The sequence below is a fragment of the Apteryx mantelli genome, chromosome 12 (assembly GCF_036417845.1).
Source record: "Apteryx mantelli isolate bAptMan1 chromosome 12, bAptMan1.hap1, whole genome shotgun sequence".
Taxonomy (NCBI): domain Eukaryota; kingdom Metazoa; phylum Chordata; class Aves; order Apterygiformes; family Apterygidae; genus Apteryx; species Apteryx mantelli.
This window is the reverse complement of record NC_089989.1, coordinates 26613523-26634228: the sequence shown is the minus strand read 5'-3', so window position 1 is coordinate 26634228 and position 20706 is coordinate 26613523. Positions and strand designations below refer to the sequence as shown.

The 20706-nt window shown below is 55.6% G+C and overlaps 1 protein-coding gene across 1 annotated transcript; it reads right to left on the bottom strand.

Moving 5' to 3' along the window:
• Nucleotides 1-14672: 14672 nt before the first annotated feature.
• Nucleotides 14673-20014, bottom strand: BHLHE40 (basic helix-loop-helix family member e40). Its single transcript, XM_067303518.1, has 5 exons — nucleotides 19889-20014; nucleotides 19714-19783; nucleotides 19008-19115; nucleotides 18122-18245; nucleotides 14673-17024 (listed from the first exon to the last, which is right to left on the bottom strand). The coding sequence occupies exons 1-5, from the start codon at nucleotides 19978-19980 to the stop codon at nucleotides 16171-16173; spliced, it is 1248 nt and encodes a 415-aa protein (XP_067159619.1). The 5' UTR covers nucleotides 19981-20014; the 3' UTR covers nucleotides 14673-16170.
• Between the last annotated feature and the right edge of the window lie 692 nt (nucleotides 20015-20706).

The following is a 20706-nucleotide window of genomic DNA, read 5'->3' as shown; positions in this document are numbered from 1 at the left end:
GCTGAACGCGTGATATATCGCGTCAAATATCGCGTCAAATGTCGCCTCGTGCGGGCGCTTAGGAGTGGCCGAAACTGGAGGGCGGCCTGCGCGGCTCGCCGAGGTTGGACTGGCCCTTCTCGGGAAGTGTCGGTCCAGACACGTGGTGTTTTTATCGAGGAGTTTATTGCAGGCTTTATTGTGATAGCCCAGGCAGGACAGGTGGGCACTGGGAATCACCTGACTTTGCGGAACAGAGTGAAAAAGCAAACCAGTGCACGCACCTGCATTATTTTTTTAAAAGCAAAGCTGATAGGACTCGTAATATTTCACAGGCTAGACAGCTTCATTTGCATAATAAATTTCACACCTTCCCCAAACGATCTGGCCTTGCCCCCGAGAGACGCTGCAGAGGATCCCAGTGCACGTATCACCCATAAACCCCCCTATCGCTAACTCTCCTGGGGCTAAACCCTGGCATTGGCTGCGTGAGGCCGGGGCAGGAGGGACAGTAGTTGAGCAAATAAAGATTTACCGGGGGGGGGGGGGGGAAGGAAAATCATGAGGAGTCTAAAAGCTGCCTGAGGAACATTTCCCCTTCTTTAGCTGAAGTACCATCTTTTTTCCCTGGGGCTGTGGCAGAAACGCTTTCCTGACTCCAGTGGCTCGTCTCCACAAGGAAGCATGACGTGTGGGGTACGGGACAGGGTTTGCAGCTTGTCGGGATGCGGGAACCGCTTTTAAACGCAGGCAGACGCTAACGCCATGACCGCAGCCGGCAGGTAGCCCCACGGCTGCGGACGGGGACTGCCGGGGCCCAGCACCGCACCGTGCCGTCCCCAGGCCCGGCGGCACCGCAGCTCCCCGCTACCCTCCAGTGGCTAAATGTCATAGCGTGATCCTCAAACACGTGAGAATATCGCCTTTAAAAGCCGAGCCCAGCCATATCCCAAGCGGAAACGGCCAGCGACACCCGGCTCCTGCACGGCTCGTGCTCAGGCCTCTTCTTCCCTCACGTTTGGATCCCCACATCGCTAGAATTAATGGGGAAAATGCAGCCGCAGTGCTCACACATCACGAGCACGGATTTTACCGCTGGCAGACATAGGTACAACATGCCAGAAATGTAACGGGCATATCCCAGTAGCGTCAGCATTAATATCGACAGAAATCTCCCTGGAAAAGAAACCGCTCGCCCTGACCTCCTGTTGAAGCGTGGGGCGCTCACCAGCCTTCTGGGGGAGGCAAAATAGTGGTTCGTTTTGGATATTACGTTCTTCAAGGATCCAGCATCCTATATCATTCTTCATTAAGTGTTTGTTGGTTAAAGCACAGGAGAGGAATCTCTGCATGCGCTTCTTTCTGACTGTGGTTTGCTCACGTATAAGTTGATGAAGATTTCGCAGGAGCTAAAAGCTGTGGTGTGTCAATGCGCTCAGATTACAGACCCAGCCGAGAGCCAGTCTGAGCGGTCAGTTCCTTCCGTAGATGCAGATCATTATTTGGCAGATAAAAGTGTCCTGAGGTGCATACACATTGTAGTACACTCTGAAAACAGATGTGGAACGGGCAAAAGCACATCTTATACAGCAATCATGTTTTCCATGAGGTGATAAATGAATATTTCACTCCTGGGAGCAAATCCAATTTCCTTATTCAACCACTGGAACAAAATAGTGTGAGAAGCACTGAGTACTTCTGTAGCTGAAAACAACATGATTCCCCCTGTCTATTCCAGTATTGTAAAGATATCACAGAGATTTCTGTGTGTATTGCAAACTCTGCATAGAAGAAGGCTCTTCTCCTCTGTGGCATGATTTTCAGGCAATCGACTTTGTGATTTATTACCAGCTGCTTCCAGAGCCAGCAAATGGGGATGTTATGTCTGTTCTCTCCAGCCACCGAGTATTTCAGGCATTTGCACGTTCTCATATGTCAGTGTTTAAACACTATGAGTATTTCTCCCAATAAAATCCTGCTATAATATATAGCATAACAAAAGATGTGCAATTGTGTTTAAACTCAAAGGAAGGATAAGATTCATTATCTCAAGTTAATAGTATGTTCTCAGTATTCATCTCAAATTACAGGACTCTCCAAATTTCCCCTCACGGTGATCAGAAAGGCCGCAGTGAGCACTGCTCTTGTTACATAATTTTATGGACTGCTCCATACAGGGTTTCTCAGGCCTTTAGACTTCGACTTTGCCCCCTCATTTCCATCGTCAGCAGTCTGCATATGCACCCTGGGAATCTTTGCACTCATTACTGCAGCAGTGCAGAGTGCTTAGAGCAATGCAATTACTGTTGCTGTGGCTTGCAGGATATTTCTGGTATCTGAGGAGGACCTGTCTGCAGATGGCCACATTAGAATAAAACAGCACGTAAAAACAGGAGTCAGATCATCAGTTTCTCTGTCTAGACATTTCCTGGAAATTCCCTGGAGGTTACAAAACACAAAAGGAGAACCACTGGACTCACACGTTGTTATAATAAATAAGCCCGGATATATTTAGGATACATACACAGTTGGGTTGACATTTATTTAAATTACAAAGTACCTAAATTACCAAACTTCCGTAATCATGTGAAATGGTATATTGCTATATCCTCCATTGAACCATAAAAGTTTATAATGTTTGGATAATGCAAGAAAAAATATTCTAAAACTCCTATTAAGGACAAAAGCTTCAGGTTTTTCCATGCCTGTTCATGAAAACATTGACATCACAGAAGGTAACACAGAAGATTTAATCAGTATTATATGGTGTCAGATTAGTACTAATCAGTAGGTGATGTGCACACATGTGTATATGGGAATATTCTAACTCACCTGGCAAACTTGTGGTCACAAGTCATTTCAGTACGCTGCGTTTGCATCTTCACCGCTAAAAGCCCTCCTTTGCCATCACTGCCAGAAGGAAATTTTGTAAGTCACACTGCACTATTTTCCTGAGCCAACGGATAAGGATGAGGGGCCCAAATCTACTCCCATAGACCAGTGTCAAACAGGACCAAGAAAGCAAACAGAACTAAACCAGCGTAAAACCACCATGGGGACTGCACACGAGGGCGCAACAGCCTGCAGTCAGCTCTGCCAGCGCATCAGTGGGACCCACGCTAAATCTATCACTGGCCCTTTAGCAGCTTGGCAGCTCCCCTGACCTTGCTGGCAGAGCGGTATTAATTGGTTTCTCTGCATACTGTCGCGCAGGAGGAATTATAAGCACTGCACGCAGGGAAAAAAGCTCCTTCCCGCCCACGTCTGCTGCAGGGATGGCAGTGAGCTGGGCTGCGCAGGTCGGCGCGTGGCCTGTCGTGGAAGGCACCTGCTCTGAAACGACCCTACACCCCAGCCTGGAAATTAGGAATTTCACAGCTCCCCAGTGGTAGGGAAGGTATTTTCCCAACCCAAAACATGGCTTCTCTTTGTATCCATAAAAAGCCAACTAATATACTCCCTCCAAATAAGCTGTGATATGAACTATGCTTTGAAAGGTCTTAATCCATTTTATGGTTCATTAACTCAGAAAATTTCATACCCGTGGTTAGCAGTATCAAAGAGGAGGCAATGCCTGGCACCAATTAGTTCTAATAAGGAGCTAAACTGTGTGCGGATTTCTGAGTCTGTCATTAGTATGAGAAAATAGGATGGGTCCTCTCAAAGTAGAATATCTTACTGGACGTTTCTTTAATTTGCCTTCAGCTAAAGACTACTCCCACTAACTGATGCCTGTGAAGAAACTAATTGATCTGATTAGCTACAGAACCGTGCTGTGGGACACTTTCTTCTCCTGCTGAATAAGGAACCATGATAAAATAATAGCATCAATATTATTATGTGGTTTTGCATTTCTTCTTATTCATATTTCATACTTTAAGAAGGCAAATGTGTGCCTTATTTGTGCCTTCAATTCATTTTTGACACTAATTTTCTTTCAAGAAGGGTTGAGACGGCCATTTGTAAAAAGGCTTCAGAACTGATGGTGCCTTACAGACCAGGCATCCTCATTCCTCCGTATCAGAGGACAGAGAAACTCTCTGAACTCGCAAAGCTAATGAAGAGATAATTTTGCCTATCGAGCGGCTCTGCTTAGGGAATCTTGCTTCTCAACACCGGTAGGTGGTGTCTGGATCCAGTTTTGCATTTTCAAGTCCCAGTTAAAAGACTAGCAAGAGAAAAAAACAGGCGGGCGATGGCACACGAGATACGTGTCATCCTCGTGCTATGACTGCTCAGAGGAAATGGGCATGGAAATCAGATTAGCAGTCACCGTCCGCTTTCCCCGGTCACACGTCACTACGGCAGCAGCTTGAGCCTGACACACGGGTAATCCCAGCGCAGGTAAATCAGTCCTGCACATGCAAACTCCTGCCCTGGGTTAACTGCCATCCCAGCCTCAATTTTGGATTTAAATCCTTTTTTCTCGACTCCGTGGTGCTTCAAGACCCCTTACTCAGACCACGGTGGCTAGTGAAAGCCAAGCCACGTCAGATCAGATAGCTTTTCCCCCTTCGCACGGCAGATCTATGTTCGGGTCAACCGTCATTCTCCTGTTAAGATAGGCAAGAGTCATTTCTCTTCCTACACTACTGCCTTTTATCAAAGAAACAGCTAAGAGATGGACATTAAAGCTGTAACGAGATGGTGCCTAAATCTAACACAAAGCCTCTAACACCTACTACTTCCAGTCATGTTGCGGGGCAGTGGCCTGGGTCTCCCCATCATTTTTTGAGGGGGGGGGGGGGACTTTGGGGTACTGCCACTGTATAAATACCCAATAAAGAAACTAAAGCTGGGTGCATTCGCAGACTGCAGGTTTTCCAGCTCTCTAAGGGGACACTGGATCTCGCAGGAGAGCCCAGGTGAAAATCCTCATGCTGCTCATGCCACCGAGATGGTGTCGGATTTGCTGCGAGGAATTACCTTCCATACACCTCCTTCACCTCCTAGCAGAGCAGGCTCAAAACGTGGCAGCTCAGAAGCTGTCAGGCTGTAAGATTTTCCATCCCTGACAATGAAAATATAACTGATGGCAGTGGTTTTAGCGTTTTGATTCAGTGGATCTTGGCAAGCCCTTTGCAGCGTGAGCTGCTGCATGCAAGCGATGACCTTCAGGAACGCAGGAGTCTCCCCGTGGCAAGGCGGCAGCAGCATGAATCAGCAGAAGAGAGAGGGGAAAAAATGATGGCAAAAAAGGAGCCTGCTGTTAGCAATAAGTTTAAAAAAAAAAAGTTTCCTTCTGGTCCTCCAGTCAGATTTATTAGCAGAGACCTTGGCACTTGCACAGACCCCTGCGCAAAAGCCAGGCCCACGCTTGCAGATTTATTGCACAGTCAGGACCTCCGCCAGCTGAGACACAACATTTCACCCTTTCTATAATTTAGATTTAAAACCCCAAAAGGCACAAAGCCATTCTTCCAGTGTTCAGGCTAAGCAGAAACTGTCTCAGAGTGAGCCTCTGAGAGAAGGCTCGGGTTTCTATAGGTGTTTGAGTCCCACCGATGCCGGGTGGTGTTCTGCACCTAGGCACCCTTAAACATATCGGCCCTCGGCGCTACCTGGGCTAAAACCAGCTTTGCGAGCAGCATCGGGGTGCTGAGCCTGCGTGCGCAGGTGTGCTCCCACGTCTCCAGCCACGCCGCGTCCCTGGGCAGCACCGGTTTGCCCACCACCAGGGCCACCGAGCCCCTCGAGCCGCCACGACGCCCGGCCAGGCTGCCCTCCCCGCGGCCTCCCTGACCTCCTCGCCGCCCGGATGCGCTTGCATTTCCCGGCAGCCGTCAGGGAGCCGCCGCCGTGCCTTCCTGTCATGGGCAGTGGGATTGCGTCCGCACGCGTTAAACTCGGTGCCGGTTTCCGCGAAGGCCTCGGTGACCCCGTGCGAGAGCCTGCGACCGGGCAGCGCGTGAGCCCCAGGCTGCGCATCGGCGACGTCTCCCCTCACCGCTCTCCTGCAGGCACCGGCAAACCAGGGCTGACGTGCTTTCTTTGCACATTTATTTCCTCTTTTCTCTCGCCCCCGTTTTCTGCCTGGCTGGCGGGTGGTTTTGTGCTTTTGCTTGGCTTTTCCAGCAGAGGGGGATGCAACCTCATCGGAGCCGTCCTCCTCCCACAGGGCCTTCAGCCAGATGCTCTCACTCGTCCTCATCCTCGCCCTCATCCGAGGGCTCGTGGAGCGCATGGCCCGCGGGTGCCCGCGCCCACGCCCGGTGCTCCCTGGCCACACAGGCACTGCCATGCGATCCCACAGATCTTTTTTATTGCAAGTAATAAAGCCAAAGGCAGGGATTCGCTCTGCGATAAGCGGCTAACGAAAGATGAACGAACGGGAGCAGCGACGCGCTGTCCACGTGTCAGCTCCAGCCTCCATAGCGTGGACATCCTCTTTTTTTTTTTTTTCTTTTTTAGTGTTGTCATGAGCAAGGGCGGGATAATCCCGGGAACGGGGTGTCGCTTTGGAACGAGGCAGAGGGACGCTTATTGCCAGCTGCAGTGACTGTATGACGTCCAGAAGGACAAGGCAGGCCCATATAATGCTTTTTAATCAGTCAAATCCAAAGTGCTTCACGAAGCATCGTCCTGTAGAGCCAGGGAAGCTGAGGAAAGACAAGAGAGGTCCCTTGCCCGGGGTGAGCTGGTGGGCGATCAGAGCCGGGAAGAGATCCCGGGTTTGGGGAGCTGCAGCTTCATTCGCAGGCCGAACACTATGGAGCGATGCACAAGGAGGGTCGGCTTTTGCTCAGGTACCGCCAGGGCAGGGGTGTCTCTCTGCCGCGGTCTCTGTGCACAGCACCGAGGAGAGCCCGCCTGCGTCTGGCCCTGGCAGCACGGAGAGGGTCGGACTTGCCCCGCGTGCAAGGTGAGGGCACAAACATCACATCTCGGGTACGAACACCCTCATGGGAACAAAGTTGGTTACACTGATTTACCCCAGCCAGACACTTGACTCGTTGCCCCAGTGCCTAGCAGGAGTCCAAAACTGAACAGCTTTCCTGGAGGAACTTCATGCCAATGCTGAAACCATTTCTTCCAAGGGTTTGATTCGAAGCGGAGAACCAGAATCCTTGCTGAGGCCAGCTTTTGGGAAGAAGTCTCCTTTGCATCGGCTCCTCAGTGCTCTGGTCCTGTCCCTGTTGTCCTGTGCCGTCCCCTCTGGATGCGACGCTCCTGGGTGTCATTTCCCAAGCGTGCTCCTCTGGGGAAGCAGGGCGCCCCACTGCGCTCCAAGGTTTTGCCTATTAATGCTCGTCCTTCCAGCTACACAGTTATTTTCTACTTGGCTAAATCATCTGAAAATAGAAATAGTCTGCAGCCATCCTAGTCCTTCCTGCTTTACATGCATGAGCAAGAAAGGGAATTTAGGATTTCACTGTAACGCCATACACAAAAGCCTGCTGGGGAGTATCGCTCTGATTAGCTTTAATTCTACAACCAAGCAAACAAGGAATAATAAAAATAAGGGAGAGTGCGGCGTGTGGCCTCTGCGCCACGCTGCTCCCCGGCTCCTCGGAAGATCTGCTGGGCTGCTCGCAGCCCTCATCGATGGCGTATTTGTGCACAGCACGATAACTGGTAGGTTTTTATCCTCTTTTAATAATGAGAAACTGAAGCACAGGGGCAATCTAGTGGTTTGCTCACAATCACATCAGAAAGCTTCGATTCCATTTAGCATTAAACCAACCCAGAGACTGACCTGGAGGCCTCCCCTTAATGTGGCGTTACCCTTACAGGCAGGTGAACACCTCGGACATTTCGACACGCAATACGGAGAACGACAAAGCCATAACGGTTTCATAACTGCAAACAACACACGATCCCAGCTTTCAGTAGTCTGAGACGGAAAAAAATTTGATTTAGATCTGGGAATTAAATTAGCAAAAGGGATGAAAAAGAAAAATACCTCACATCCAAGCATGCATCTTTGGCAGAATTCGTCACTGGAAAAAAAGATGAGGATGTGAGTTTTGCTGCACTGTGTGATGGACTGATCCAAAGGCTTTGCTCACAGCTCCCTGGGCTTGGAGGATTTGGTGCAGATCCAGATTGCACATTTCTATGGGGCCCTTCCCATTCGGATCGGAGGCAGGAGGGTCCAGTTTCCCTGCAGAGGCCTTGCCCCTTCTCTCCGTGCGCACTGTCCATCCCTTGCTTTGTCTTTTCTCAATTTGAGTCTTGATATGGGGCCAAAGCAGCCTCTCAGCACCTACAGGTCTTGGTTCTCCTTGGGCACAGGGTGCTCCAATCCTGAAAAACAGGGCTAGTGTTTAGCATGAGTATCCATGTATGGATTTTTATAAACTTCATCCCAAATAAAGCCCATCCCAAGTAAAGCTGCGGGTGCTCAGAAGTCACGTTTAAAGACAGGAGAACATGGGGGAGAGACGGTGCGAATCAGTGGTGACGGGTATGATCCTTCTTCCCACCCCACCACGCTACATGAGCACCGCTCGCATGCCTCACACGGCTCAGATCCCACCGTCACACTTGTCCATCAGGCAGATCTTGCTTTATTAGACTAAAACACAAGGGTATTAGCAAAACTGCATGTTTCCTTCGCCCCGTGCTCTATATAAGCGACAAAACACATACACCACAGCCCCCACCGCAGGGAGTTCCCAGCGGCAGCGCCCGGCATCTCCTCTCCCTTCGGCAGTATGGAAAGGAGGAAAATTGGTGGGCGTCTGCCAAAACTGGCGCCTCCACCTCTCCTTCCGCAAAGTCTGGGTGACTCCAGCTGAAAGGCGAGGTGTACGGCCCGGCCCCGGGCTCAGTGAATTAGCCCACGGGCTAATTAGCCCTGGGCTCTGCCGGCTGAGCAAGTCCGTGTGTCTGATCTGCCCAAACGCTTCCCGGCGCTCAGCCCCGCCGGGGCACGGGACGGGGAGCGGGCTGGTCAGAGCCGAGGCATTCCCGCGGTTTTGCCGGCCACCTCCGGCCTGCCCTGCCCGTCACCCCGGCCTCAGGGCTGCTCCGAAGCCTGCTGAAAGAGAAAGGAAGGAAAGGGAGCGTTAAGGCAGCGCTTGATGTACGTGAGATAAGCGCCTGCATGTAGCAACTGGCAATGGAGGGCGGCTGGCGCGGCTGGGGAGATGGTGCCTCATGCTGCGCAGGGCGCGGGGCCGTCGGAAGGGCTCGGCACCGGCTGGGCTGCTAACGAGGGCTGCAGTCACGGCGGCCTGCGTCCTATTTCTCAGGAGGCAGGAAGGAAGGAAGGAAGGAAGGAAGGACACGTGAAAAAGAAAAACAGCAGTAAATGACCCGGCTGCATCTTTTTTTTTTTTTTCCCGTAACCCTTCTGGCCTTGCAAACAGGAACTTCGTTTGAGACTAAAAATAAAACACGACGCCTGTTTAACGCTGCAGCCGGGCGCTTCCAGCGGTGCTGCTGGGCTGCAGCCCCCTTCTGCGCGCAGCCCCCGCCAGGCGCGGTAGGAAAGTGCCTGGCTTTGCATTTGCTATATTTACATATCAGCGGCTATCGGGAGGACAGGGCGTCCCGGGGGATCTGCAATAGGATACGCCGTGCTCTGCATCTCCCGTGCCGCTGCAGACGGGGACGGGGCCCTGCGGCCTGGCAGCCGCGCGCGAGCCCCTTCCCGCTTCGGCAGAGGACGTGGAGCAGGAGGGCTGGGGGGCAGCGGAGGGGGCTATAACTTAAAGAAGTCCGGGCTGGCGCTCGAGGCCGCCGGAGCGCGCCGGGTGCCCGGCCGCCGCGGCCCTACGCGCCTTTCTCACGCGCTGGGCGTAGCTGCCTCCCGCGCATCGCTCCACCTCGATTTCGAGCCGCCTCGGCTCGCGCAGGGAGTGGTTTCCAAGCATTCAGCTCACCCCTATCTTATCCAGGCCGGTTTCCTTTACGAGCTGCACCCACGGCAGGGCCCGAGCTCGAGATGCAAACCCAAACAAAGCGGCGGCAGCGCTTCCCATCGCCGCCGGGCTGGCCCCGAGCGGGCGCGGGCTGAGTCAGGAGCGCCATAAAGGAAAGTGAAATAGATCCACCCCGCGCCGGCGATAGGATCAGGGCAGATTAGCAGCCTTGGAGCAGGCTCAAGGGTCAGCATAAATCTTTAATCTTTGCAAAGTCCCGGAGACTCCCTCCCCTGCGCCCGGTCTCACATGCCTGCGCACCAGGCATGACTAAACAGCTCGCCGCGGGGACGGCGGGCGCGTCAGAAACTCCCGCCTGGTTTTGGTTTGCAAAACAGAACAATAACGCCGCTGTCTCTTCTTTAAACGTGAGAACTTCCCCGGGCAGGCGGGGACCGCAGCCCCTGCGCGGCGTGCGCCTGGCTGCCGGGGCGGCTGCCCCACGCTGGCCCCGGGGGGTCTTTGCCGACCGACCCCTTTCGCTTCTCCCCGGTCTGATGCCAAAACGCTCGGCTACGTAACGCCGCCGGCCGGGAGCTGAGCGCATCAACCCGGCGAGGCCAAGCCGCCCATCCCGGCCGGCAGGGACGGCAGGGCTTCCCCAGTGCCCTGCCCGGGGCAGGCACGCCGCGGAGGGGGGGGAAAAAGCCCCAAAAGCCCTGGCCTAGTTCGTGCTTCGCTGTGCCGGCCCCAGGCTCGACGGATGTGGTTTAGTGGTCAGCGCACAAGACAGCGAACGAAAGAAAAAGAAAAAAATTCCTTTGATTTAACCCGGGGGGGGGGGGGGGCTGCGCTCGCTCTTCCTGCGGCCACGGGAGAAGCACACGCGGGAAAATCCTGCGAAAAATCCTGTGGGAGCCGGCGTGAGCTCTGCTCCGTGATCTGCACGGCACCGGCTGTGGGAACAGCTCGGGATGCATCGGGATGCACTCGGCAACACAGTACACCCAGCACGTGTTAGGATGCGGCTGTGTGAGCCTATAGGTCGCGTTTCATCCCAAATCCCACCAGTTTCACGACGACATGTGTTAATGCCACGCGATCACCGCCGGTATGAAACATTACCCTGCTGCGCACCAGTCGATAGCTGAAGCAAAGCTGTACGGGCAGGTTTCCCGCTGCAGCGCGGTGACGGCCCTGGGGAAGGCCCTTGACCTAGGTATAACCCTAGCGATGAGCTGGTGCCGAGACTAGAAATAAGAGCTAAACCTTCCATCGGCTTCTCGGATCCGCGCTCCCGCTGCGTGTAGGCAACGCCCTGCGAAGGTGCAAGCACCAGCTCTGTGCATAGCCCGTGACGAGGGTGAGCAATACTTCGGGCCTTGCCATTTGCATACGCATCCGCGCTTGCACGCGGGCACCTCTCTGGCCTTTCTTGCAGCCGCCGCTGAGAGCAGCCCTGCAGCACGGCTGCTCCGAGAGCTGCTGCGCGCAGGGCAGGAGACAGCTGCAGCGGCGTCGCAGGCTGCAGGAAAGCCGAGGCTGCGTCGCGGGCGGAAAAACCCGTCCCCCATCCCTGCGCGACAGCTCCGGCCGGGGCAGGCTGTGAGCCCAGGCAGCGGCTTTGTCGCCAGTGTCGCCCCGAGCTGCTGCTCGGAAGAGGCTAAAGTGGCATCGCGTCCCGAAAACGAAATGAGACGCCGAGGTCAGGCGAGCAGGTAGCATCAGCCGCTGCCGGCAAGCCCAAGCCTGCCGGGGCCTCGGCCAGCACGGCACTGCCGACCGGGTCTCGTGGCAGGTGCCTGCGTCCTCCAGCGAGCGGCAAAGCACACCGGCCTCCACCCGGGCACGCGAAATCGGACCCTCGATTCCCTAGGCAGCCGCCGGGAGCGCAGGGCCCCGGGAAGGGGTCGAGAGTGGGGCTGTGGAGCAGCCCGAGCCGAAACAGCGGCTCTGCGGCCGGGGCCGGTGCTGCCGGCCAGGAACGTGCCACGACATCGTGTGTCTCATCTCAAAGCCTCATCTGCGCTAGGACACGGTTCAAGGGATCTCGCAGCGCCGGCGCCTGTAAACACGCGGCACTCGCAGCCCCGCGAGCCGGGCGCCCCCCGGACCCCCTGGCGCTCCCGGGGGCTCGCTCCGCAACAGGGCCCCTAAGGAAAACGGGATCCTTAAAAAAAGAAAAAAAAAAAGGCAAAAAATGTGCGTCACTGCAGATTATTTTAGGCCCTGGCCCATGCATAATGCAAACAAGCAGCTCCCGGGGCGCATGCCTGCAAAAACCGGCCCGGCCCGTAGCGCTCGCTTACAGCGGCTTTCCAAACAGGTGGTGAAAAGCTAAAATTATGAGCGTCTCTCTGTCCTCGCCGGGGTTAGGAAGGGTCCTCGCCTTCAGGAAGGCGCCTGTTTTGCCTCTGCAGCGCTGGTATAAAACGGGATGGGGACATTAAAAAAAAATTCAGGAGCCCTTATTTCCTTTGGGGACAATCCTGCCTTGCTATTTCCCAGCCCGTGCTCAGCATCCCTGCAGGCCCCTTCGGTCTGGGTCTGACCGGGCTGCTCCCTCGGAGTCGCATTTCGGCCGTGCTGACTTTTATTTCTTTCCTTTTTTTAAAAAAAAAATCATTGTGTCTTCCTCGCCTGACTTCAGGGAGTTGCTCGGGAAGCCCTATTTATGGGTTGAAACGCTGCTGAAAGAGTTATTGCCATGTTATTCAGCTGTCGTGCCAAGCCCGCGCGGGGCTCGGGTTTCTGCTGAAAGGGTGCCAGGCACGTCTTTTTCCAGGAACCGGCAGCCGTATTTAGCCTCCGGCTGCACATGAAAGACTGCAGTCGGAAACGTGACATTGTGTCAACAGCGGAGGCAGGTCAGAGCTGGGTGAGACCATGAAAACAAGTCCGGGGAACTCAGCACACCCCGTCTGCGCCGCGCCGTGCCGGCCCCCCCTCCGCCCCAGCCTGGTTTTGGGCTCGTTTTTAAGGGGAACGGGCTGCAGCGAAACACAGGGAGCGCGGGAAAGTGGCGCAGGCACCGCACGTGCCCATTTTACAGACAGGCACACTGAGGGACGGCGGCCGTCGCTCGCTGGGGGTGAGGGAGGGCGGGCACGGAGCGGGGGGCTGCGCGCGTCTCCGCGTCCTCCCACCGCGAGACGGGGCGGTCGAGAAGACGGAGCCGGAGCCGCGGGGTCTGAAACGCTGCTGTGCCGAGCGCGGTTCTCGGGCTGGGAATAACCGAGTTGCCTCCTGCGAGCTCAGTATTCAGCCCTAATTAAAACAAACACCAAATAAATGTCAGGATGCACGGAGTCCCCGAATAAATAAATACAAGCAGACTTGTATTTTAGCGCAGCACGACTTAGTCTGATCTAACGTTAACTTTAATCAAAGAGCTGCCCCTTGGCACCTGCTTTTCCCAAGCAGCCCCAGCCGGACGGTGAAAATCTCGGAGCTCTGAGTAAATTCGTTAGGAAAGGTCCTGACATCCGCGTCTGCTGTGGTGCGAAAGGGACCCGCAGGGGGCTGGGACTGGGCTGCCGGGGGGGGCGCAAAGCAGTCGACCCCGGGATCCCTTCAGCAGCATGTCCGACCTGCCCTTCCCGGTGGCCGGGATGTCGCCCTGGGGCTCCCGGGATCCCTGCCCGGCCAGGATGAGGCGACCCTTCGCGCCCACGAGCACGATCCTGCAGGAAAACCGCGGCGGGGGGCCTCAGTTCGCGGCACAGGTCCCCAGCAGCTCCCCACCGCGGATGCAAGAGCGCACGTGCTGCTGCTGCACGGAGAGGAGAAAACGAATGCACATGGCCCGGAGAGGACAATGAATGCACATGGCCTGGAGAGGACAACAAATGCACTTGGCCTGGAGAGGACAACGAATGCACATGGTCTGGAGAGGACAACGAATGCACTTGGCCCGGAGAGGACAACGAATGCACTTGGCCTGGAGAGGACAATGAATGCACATGGCCTGGAGAGGACAATGAATGCACTTGGCCCGGAGAGGACAACGAATGCATTTGGCTGGAGAGGCCAACGAATGCGCATGGTCTGGAGAGGACAACGAATGCTCATGGTCCCGAGAGGACAACGAACGCGCATGGCCCGGAGAGGAGGCCATTCCAGGCAACGCGTTTCTCCCACCTCTGGCTCTCTGGGCCATGGGGGTTTTTTGCGCTGGAGTTCAGAAGGTGCCAAGAGACGAAGAGCAGCGACGGGTTGTCCAAACCACCCAAGCCGCTCTTCCCTTCCCATCGTGGGCTTCACACTGTCTCATCTGCTTACAACAGCGACCGCAGAGTTAAAACAGGCAGGAGCGGCTTTCCTTAGGCACAAACAGGGCCCAAAGAGTCCAAAATTAAGTACAAACCCCGTTGGGTTCACCCAACGTTGCGCGTTACCCTAATGGATGTGGAAACTAAACCTCCGCGGCAGAATTAGCAGGAACAAGCCTTTCCGCTGGCAGCAACAGCAGGATCCTGAGCTGCCCTTGGGCGTCGATTGCAAAGAGCCTGCGAGAGGAGCGGGAAGAGCCCGGCTCGCCTGCGGCACGCTGCTGCTGCTGCTGCCCATCGATTGCTGAATCAGACCATAAGAAATGACCCTGATCAATTATTTAAAAGCACGGGAGGCAAACCCTTATCTTCCACAGGAAAAGAATTATTTTATTAAGTATTTTTAAACAACTACTTAACATTTACTCAAGATAAAAATATGTACAATATCCCACCTTGAAGAAGGCTCCAAAATATAAACACTGTACCTCTCCCTAGAGAAAAACAAAAAAAAATTCTTCTCTTCAAAAAAAGGACAACCCCCAAAACAAGAATACATTCATATTTCTCACTTCTTTATGCTCAAGTAGTTATACAAATAATAGACATCTGAAACGTTTTACCTTTTAATATATTTATATAATATATATATTTATAACAGGATTTTACAAATAAAGGCAACAACTGTATACCAAAAAAAACAAAAACCAACAACAAAATAAACGTTAGAACACAATCTGCAATCAAGCATAGTGCATCTCAACAGCTGGTGCAAGGGGAGAATGAAATGAGAATCCATACAACATTTATCCTGGACACGAGTTCTCCAAACTGGTAAGGAAAGAAATAGCACTGCATTTGGCAGCGAGGTTTTTGTGTTTTGTTTTTGTGTTTTGGTTTTTTTTTGTTTTAAGCCAAATCGGACGTACTGTTTATCCACGGTGCAAAGACGCCCGCTGCTCTAAGATTTAATGGGGCAAGCGTCAAAATCCTCACCCTGTTTATTGGGAACAGTGATGTGGGCCAGAGTTTGCCCAGGAGACCGAGGACGGCGGGCGCCGGGGCCGCGGGGACGAGGCTCCCGCCGACACCCCAGCCTTGCGTTTTTCGAAGGCACTGACGGGGGCACATCCAGCGGGTGCAACGCTGTTGACTTCAGCTGAACTGCTCCCCCTTACCCGAAGCTCTCGATCCGACGCGAGTCGGGAAACAGCTGGTTACCGGCGACTCCCCCCCCTAAAGCGACTCTTGAATCCTCTGATCCCGAACGCGCTCGGCCCGGAGGAACTGTACGGCAGCGCTGCAGGAGAGGCCTGGAGTCAGGTGCGACAAGCAAAGTGATCCGGGGGAGATCTTCTCCCCTGCCCGGCCCAAACTAGCAGCTCAAGTTACAGGAAGGGGCGCATGTTAATTTATTTATTAGATGTACGCCATGTAAAGCTTCCAAGCAGCATCTACGTTTTATTTATTAAAAAATAAAATAAAATAATATATATATATATATATCAGCAAAGGTGTGGAGAGAAACCCGTCTTAAATCTACCTGAACCACTGACTGTGCATTACCAACCAGTGCCTGCTACTCTGCTCGTTTGACGTTTTTAGTGAAGCAACACCAAAACCTGGGCTGCTTTGCGCCTGTGCGCGTGTGCGACTCGAACGCTGGCAGCGGGGCGGGCGCCGAATCCATCCGGCCCCGACGCCTGGTGCAGGGCCGGTGCTTCAAAAGCCCTTAGAAGAAGTACCGTGTTTTCAAATTCACAGACCCTAAAAAACTAAATCTGCCTAATGGAATATTTTTCACAGCTTTTAAACATAATCCGAGCTGACCAAGTCAGCCGTCGTTGTGTAGATGCGGAGAGGGAAGGAGGGAAGGAGTAAAGCACAAAACCCTTTTTTTTTGCTTTTCCTTTTGGAAACGCTTGTGAAGAGCTAAGCTGGGTGCGTCCTTCACCCTTCTCCAAGCTACCTGACAAGTCAGAGAAAAGGGGATTTAGCTTCCTATGCGCAGTGCACCTCGTCCCCACACCTCAGTCCAGCCAATATATAAAAGTGAAACAGTCTCAAACTTAAAACAAAAAAAAAAAAGAAAGAAAGAAGTCACACTGTGCTTAGTCTTTGGTTTCCAAGTTCAAAGGAGGGATCTGCTTCAAGGCTTGAAGCAGCGCCGAGGAGTCGATGGGGGAATGGGCCGGCAGCGGGGAAGGGAGTCTCTGGGGCATCAGCAGCGGCGGGGAGATTTTGTCGGGGTTCATAAAGCCCGTGAGCGCCGCGGCGGAGGCCGGCAGGCTGGGGTACAAGACGGGGACGGACGCCGGGTACCAGCACTTCTCCAGCATGGGCAGGTAGGCGGTGGCGGACGGCGGGATCAGGTAGAAAGGCAGGCACAGGGGCGGCTGGTGCGCGTGCGGGCCCAGGAAGCCGCTCGCGGAGCCGATGGCGTCGCTGCCGAAAGGGCCTTCGTCTTCGGGCGTCTCCAGCCGGGTCCTTTTGGCCGGCGGGTCCTCAGTCTCTTGCTTAATAGAGCTTATTCTCTCCTGCACAGTATATTTGAGCTCCGCGTCCTTTTTAAAATACTGCTGCTCAGATTTGGAGTCGCTTTTCTCCAGCTCCCCCCCGTACCCGCTGTCCGTGTCCGTATCGCTGCCGCTCTGCTCGCCGCCGGCGTGGGCGAACGTCCTCTGTATCACCGGCACGCAGTTTTTCCCGTGCCCCTCGGCCGCGGAGCCCGACTTCTCCTTCGAGTCGGCCGCCTTGGCGGCGCCGTCGGGGGGCCGGCGGCCGGCAGCGGCGCCCGGCAGCGCCTCGGAGGCCAGGCGGTGCAGGTGGCCCGCCAGCTGCGAGCACTTCAGCTCCTTGCCGCTCTCGTGCTTCGCCAGGTATTGCAGCATTTCCTTGGCGCACATCTGGAAACCGGATCGAAACATTTCCTGGCTGGAGTCGAGGTTTCGCGACGGCAGGTCACCTGGGGAAAACATTAACAGAAAGAAATTAAAAATTAACAGCGCGCTAAATAGTTCCACTACCGTCTCCGAGGCACCCTGCGGAGGGGAAACTTTGCCTCCGCGTTAAACTTCTGTTGCAAGACAGCCAAGCAGGTGAACCTGATGGTCAACCTGAATTTCATGTGCCCTCCCCTGATTTACGCACGTACAGGCATGCGTTTTCATTTTCACATCCACCCGTCAGCTTTTACATGGGAATTTCAAATTTATTTTTTATTCCTAAGTCTCCTGCACACGGCAACTTTAACATGTGTGCAAGTATGGAGAAACAGAAGTGAGTCCACCTGGTACCTTCTCAGGGAAAAAAATCAGTTCGAAAGCTAGATCGCAACCTGCTCCTTTACCACCAGAAAGAGCCCTTGGAGCAATTTTACTCTCCATCAGCTCCAGAAACCTAGAGGCAATTTTGCTTCAGCTTTAGGACTTTGGCTTTAAGCTCTACTGCACACCCTGTGGCTATTAAAGCAGAGGAAATCTCTTTAGAAAAGCTAGGTTTTACTTTAGCAGATTCACGTGAGTGTCACATGCGGAAACAGGAGAAGGAAGTGCATGTAAAGCAAGATAAGCTGGCAGACCTGGTCCCCCTTCGCCTGCAGAACACCGGCTAACCAGCCTAGAAAGAAGCCTGGAAAAGGTGTGTATAAAAAAAAGCAGATGTTTTCATATTTTGAGGGGGGGAAAAAAAAAAAAAGGATTTGTTCCAAAGCTCATGAACGTGAATAGAGAGAGTCTGATGCCTTTGGAAAGAAAGCAAAACCGAGCTTTAAATAAAACCAGCAACGTTCAAATTAATTTTAAAACAAATTCCCAGCGCAGTCTGAACTGACCAAACCGAGAAATGAAAAGCGTCTTTTTTCCTGAGGACTCATAAGCAAAGTGAGAGAGAACGAAGGTGATTAAGAGAAAGAACGGCGCCTTCCTCCTCCTCCTCCTCCTCCCTGCCCTGGAGCCAAGCGCCACAGCAGCATCTCGGCGGCGCTGAGCGCGAGCGCCCCGAGCGCGCGCAGGCAGGCAGGCAGGCTCGCTCGCTCGTGCGCGGCGCCCTTGGGACGCTCACCAGCTTGCAAGCCGTTCTGCAGCGCGATGATCTTCTGCTGCTGCTGCTCGATGAGATTGGTCAGCGCCTTCACGTGCTTCAGGGTGAGCTCGAGAACCACCGCCTTCTCCAAGTGCCCCAGCGTCTGAAAGCAAAGGGACAGGTCGGTGGCGGTGGTGGCGGCGGCGGCCGCGCGGGAAGCAGCCTGCGGGGGCTTCTCGTGCTGCCGGAGGGACCGGCGCAGTCCGGAGACAAGGCTGGCACGGCAGTGCCCTCGCTCCGGAGACCCCCCCCCTTCCCTTGAACAGCACGGCAAAGCTATTTTCTATAATCTGGGAATAAACGCATTCAAAAGCGGCCTGCGGAAAAAGCGAGCGTCGTATCTTACGGGTATTTCGGGACCGGCCGCATAGCTCAAAGGAAAGTATTTTATTTATCTGTCCCGCTGCCCCTGCTGGCGCTGGAGCTCAGCACGGGCACCCGGCCGCGGGGTCTCCTCCGCGGGGCGCAGGACCGCCATTCCCAGGGCCGGGAGAGCGCCCGGCTCCCGGGAAAGTTCGGGTCTGCCTCGGGCGCAGAGTCACGAGGAGGCGCGTGAAACGTTTCAGCGGATCGCAGGGGAAAAACCCCAACCCTCACTTAAACGACAGGGAAAAAAAGAAAAAAAAAAAAAAGAGAAAGAAGGCAGCCCAGAAGGACCGCTTTCACGAGAGCTTTTCCTTCAACGCGGCGGCACGCACCCCCCGGGCGGGACGAGCCGCACCGGGGGGAAAAACCCTGCGGGCGGGTGGGAGGGTGGCGGAGGCAGCGGCGCCCACACGTGTCCGCGGCGGGGGCCCCGCTCCACGGCACGGCACAGCACCTGCACGCACGCACGCAGCCGGCCCCGCGCCGGGTCGTCACTTACCGTAAGTTTGAGGTGTTCTGGCAGCAGGTCCTTCAGCTGGGCGATGCACTCGTTGATCCGGTCGCGTCTCTTCTTCTCTATCAGCCTGTGCGGCAGCTTGTAAGTCTCCTGCGGAGCAGAGTGCAGAGGGGGCTTCAGCGCGCCGCAGCCCCCGCCCCGGGGTCGCCCCCAGCACCACGCTGGGACCTGCGAGGGGAGGCGCTGACCCAAAGCGCCCCGAACCTGCCGGCTTTGCAAAGCGCGCTGCGCGGCAGGGCTTAGGAGGATCGTCGTTATTATCATTTTATCTTTTTTCCAGGAGAATCATTAAAGTAACACAAGCACGCTAATGCAAAGTAATGCGAGCACACTAACGCACGCACGCTAACGCAAAGTAATGCAAGCACGCTAGTGCAAAGCAATGCACGCACACTAGTGCACGCACACGAATGCAAAGCAATGCGAGCACACTAGTGCGAGCACAGTAGTGCAAAGCAATGCACGCACACCAGTGCACGCACACGAGTGCGCAGCAATGCGAGCTCTCCCACCTCCCAGCCCCGGTCTCAAGGATGGGGAGAGCAGGTTTCGGGCGGTCTCGGCGCAGGAACTTTAACCCGCAGCGGGGCTACAGGAGGGCGCAAGGGGAGCAAAGGGAGAGCCCCCCCCACCCCTCCTCCTCCTCCTCCTCCGCGGCCCCCCGCGCCCCGGCGCGGTGCCGGCTCACCTTGCTGTCGTCGCTCCGCTTCAGCCCCCTGCGCGGCTTGTACACCTGGTACATGTGGGCGAAGTCCAGCCTGCACAAGTGAAGCGAAAGCGGGGAGGTTATAGCGGCGGGCAGGGCGGGCAGGGCAGGCAGGGCAGCGCACCCGCGCCCCCCCGGCGCTCCCCCCGGCGCTTACCCCGGCGGCTCGGCGCCCTCCAGGGCGGGCAGCTTGCCCAGGCACAGCGGCGGCGGCGGCGGCGGCGGCGGGGCGCCGGGCAGCCGCTCCATGGCCGCGCTGCGCGCTGAGCGCCCGGCGCCGCGGGCTGGGTTAAATGCGGCGGCGGCGGCGGGGCGGCGCCGCGCGGCCCGGGCACTGTGGCCGCCGCCGCCGCCGCCGCGCCGCCCCCCCGCGCGCGTCACGTGACCCTCACGCGGCCGCGCCCCCCCCCCGCAACGTGACGGCGGCGGCGGCGGCGGCGGCGGCGGCTCCCGCGGGGCAGCGGCGCGGGGGGGGGGGGGGCGGGGGGCGGGGGAGGAGCCGGGGCCGCCCGGGGGGGGCGGGGAGCGGGGGGAGGCTGCGCCGCGCTGCGCGCCGGGAAGCGCACGGGCGGCCCGAGGCGCGGTGCCCTGCGCGCTGTCCCTGCGCGGTGTCCCTGCACGCAATGCCTCCACGCTGTCCATGCACAGTGTCCCTGCACGCTGTCCCTGCACGCTATCTCTGCATGCAATGCCTCCACGCTGCCCTGCCCACTGGCCCTGCATGCAATGCCTCCCCGCTGTCCCTGCATGGTGTCCCTGCACACTATCCCTGCATGCAATGCCTCCACGCTGTCCCTGCATGGTGTCCCTGCACGCTATCTCTGCATGCAATGTCTCCCCGCTGTCCGTGCACACTGGCCCTGCATGCAATGCCTCCACGCTGTCCCTGCACGCCGTCCCTGCACACTATCCCTGCATGCAATGCCTCCACGCTGTCCTTGCACACCGCAGCCTGCACACCCGACTTGCACACCG

Coding starts and splice junctions, on each gene's coding strand:
- BHLHE40 (XM_067303518.1), bottom strand. CDS start 19,980: ATGGAGCGGCTGCCCGGCGCCCCGCCGCCGCCGCCGCCGCCGCCGCTG. Junction 19,116..19,713: donor AGCGGAGCGACGACAGCAAG/GTGAGCCGGCAC, acceptor TCTGCTCCGCAG/GAGACTTACAAGCTGCCGCA. Junction 17,025..18,121: donor GCAGAACGGCTTGCAAGCTG/GTGAGCGTCCCA, acceptor TGTTTTCCCCAG/GTGACCTGCCGTCGCGAAAC.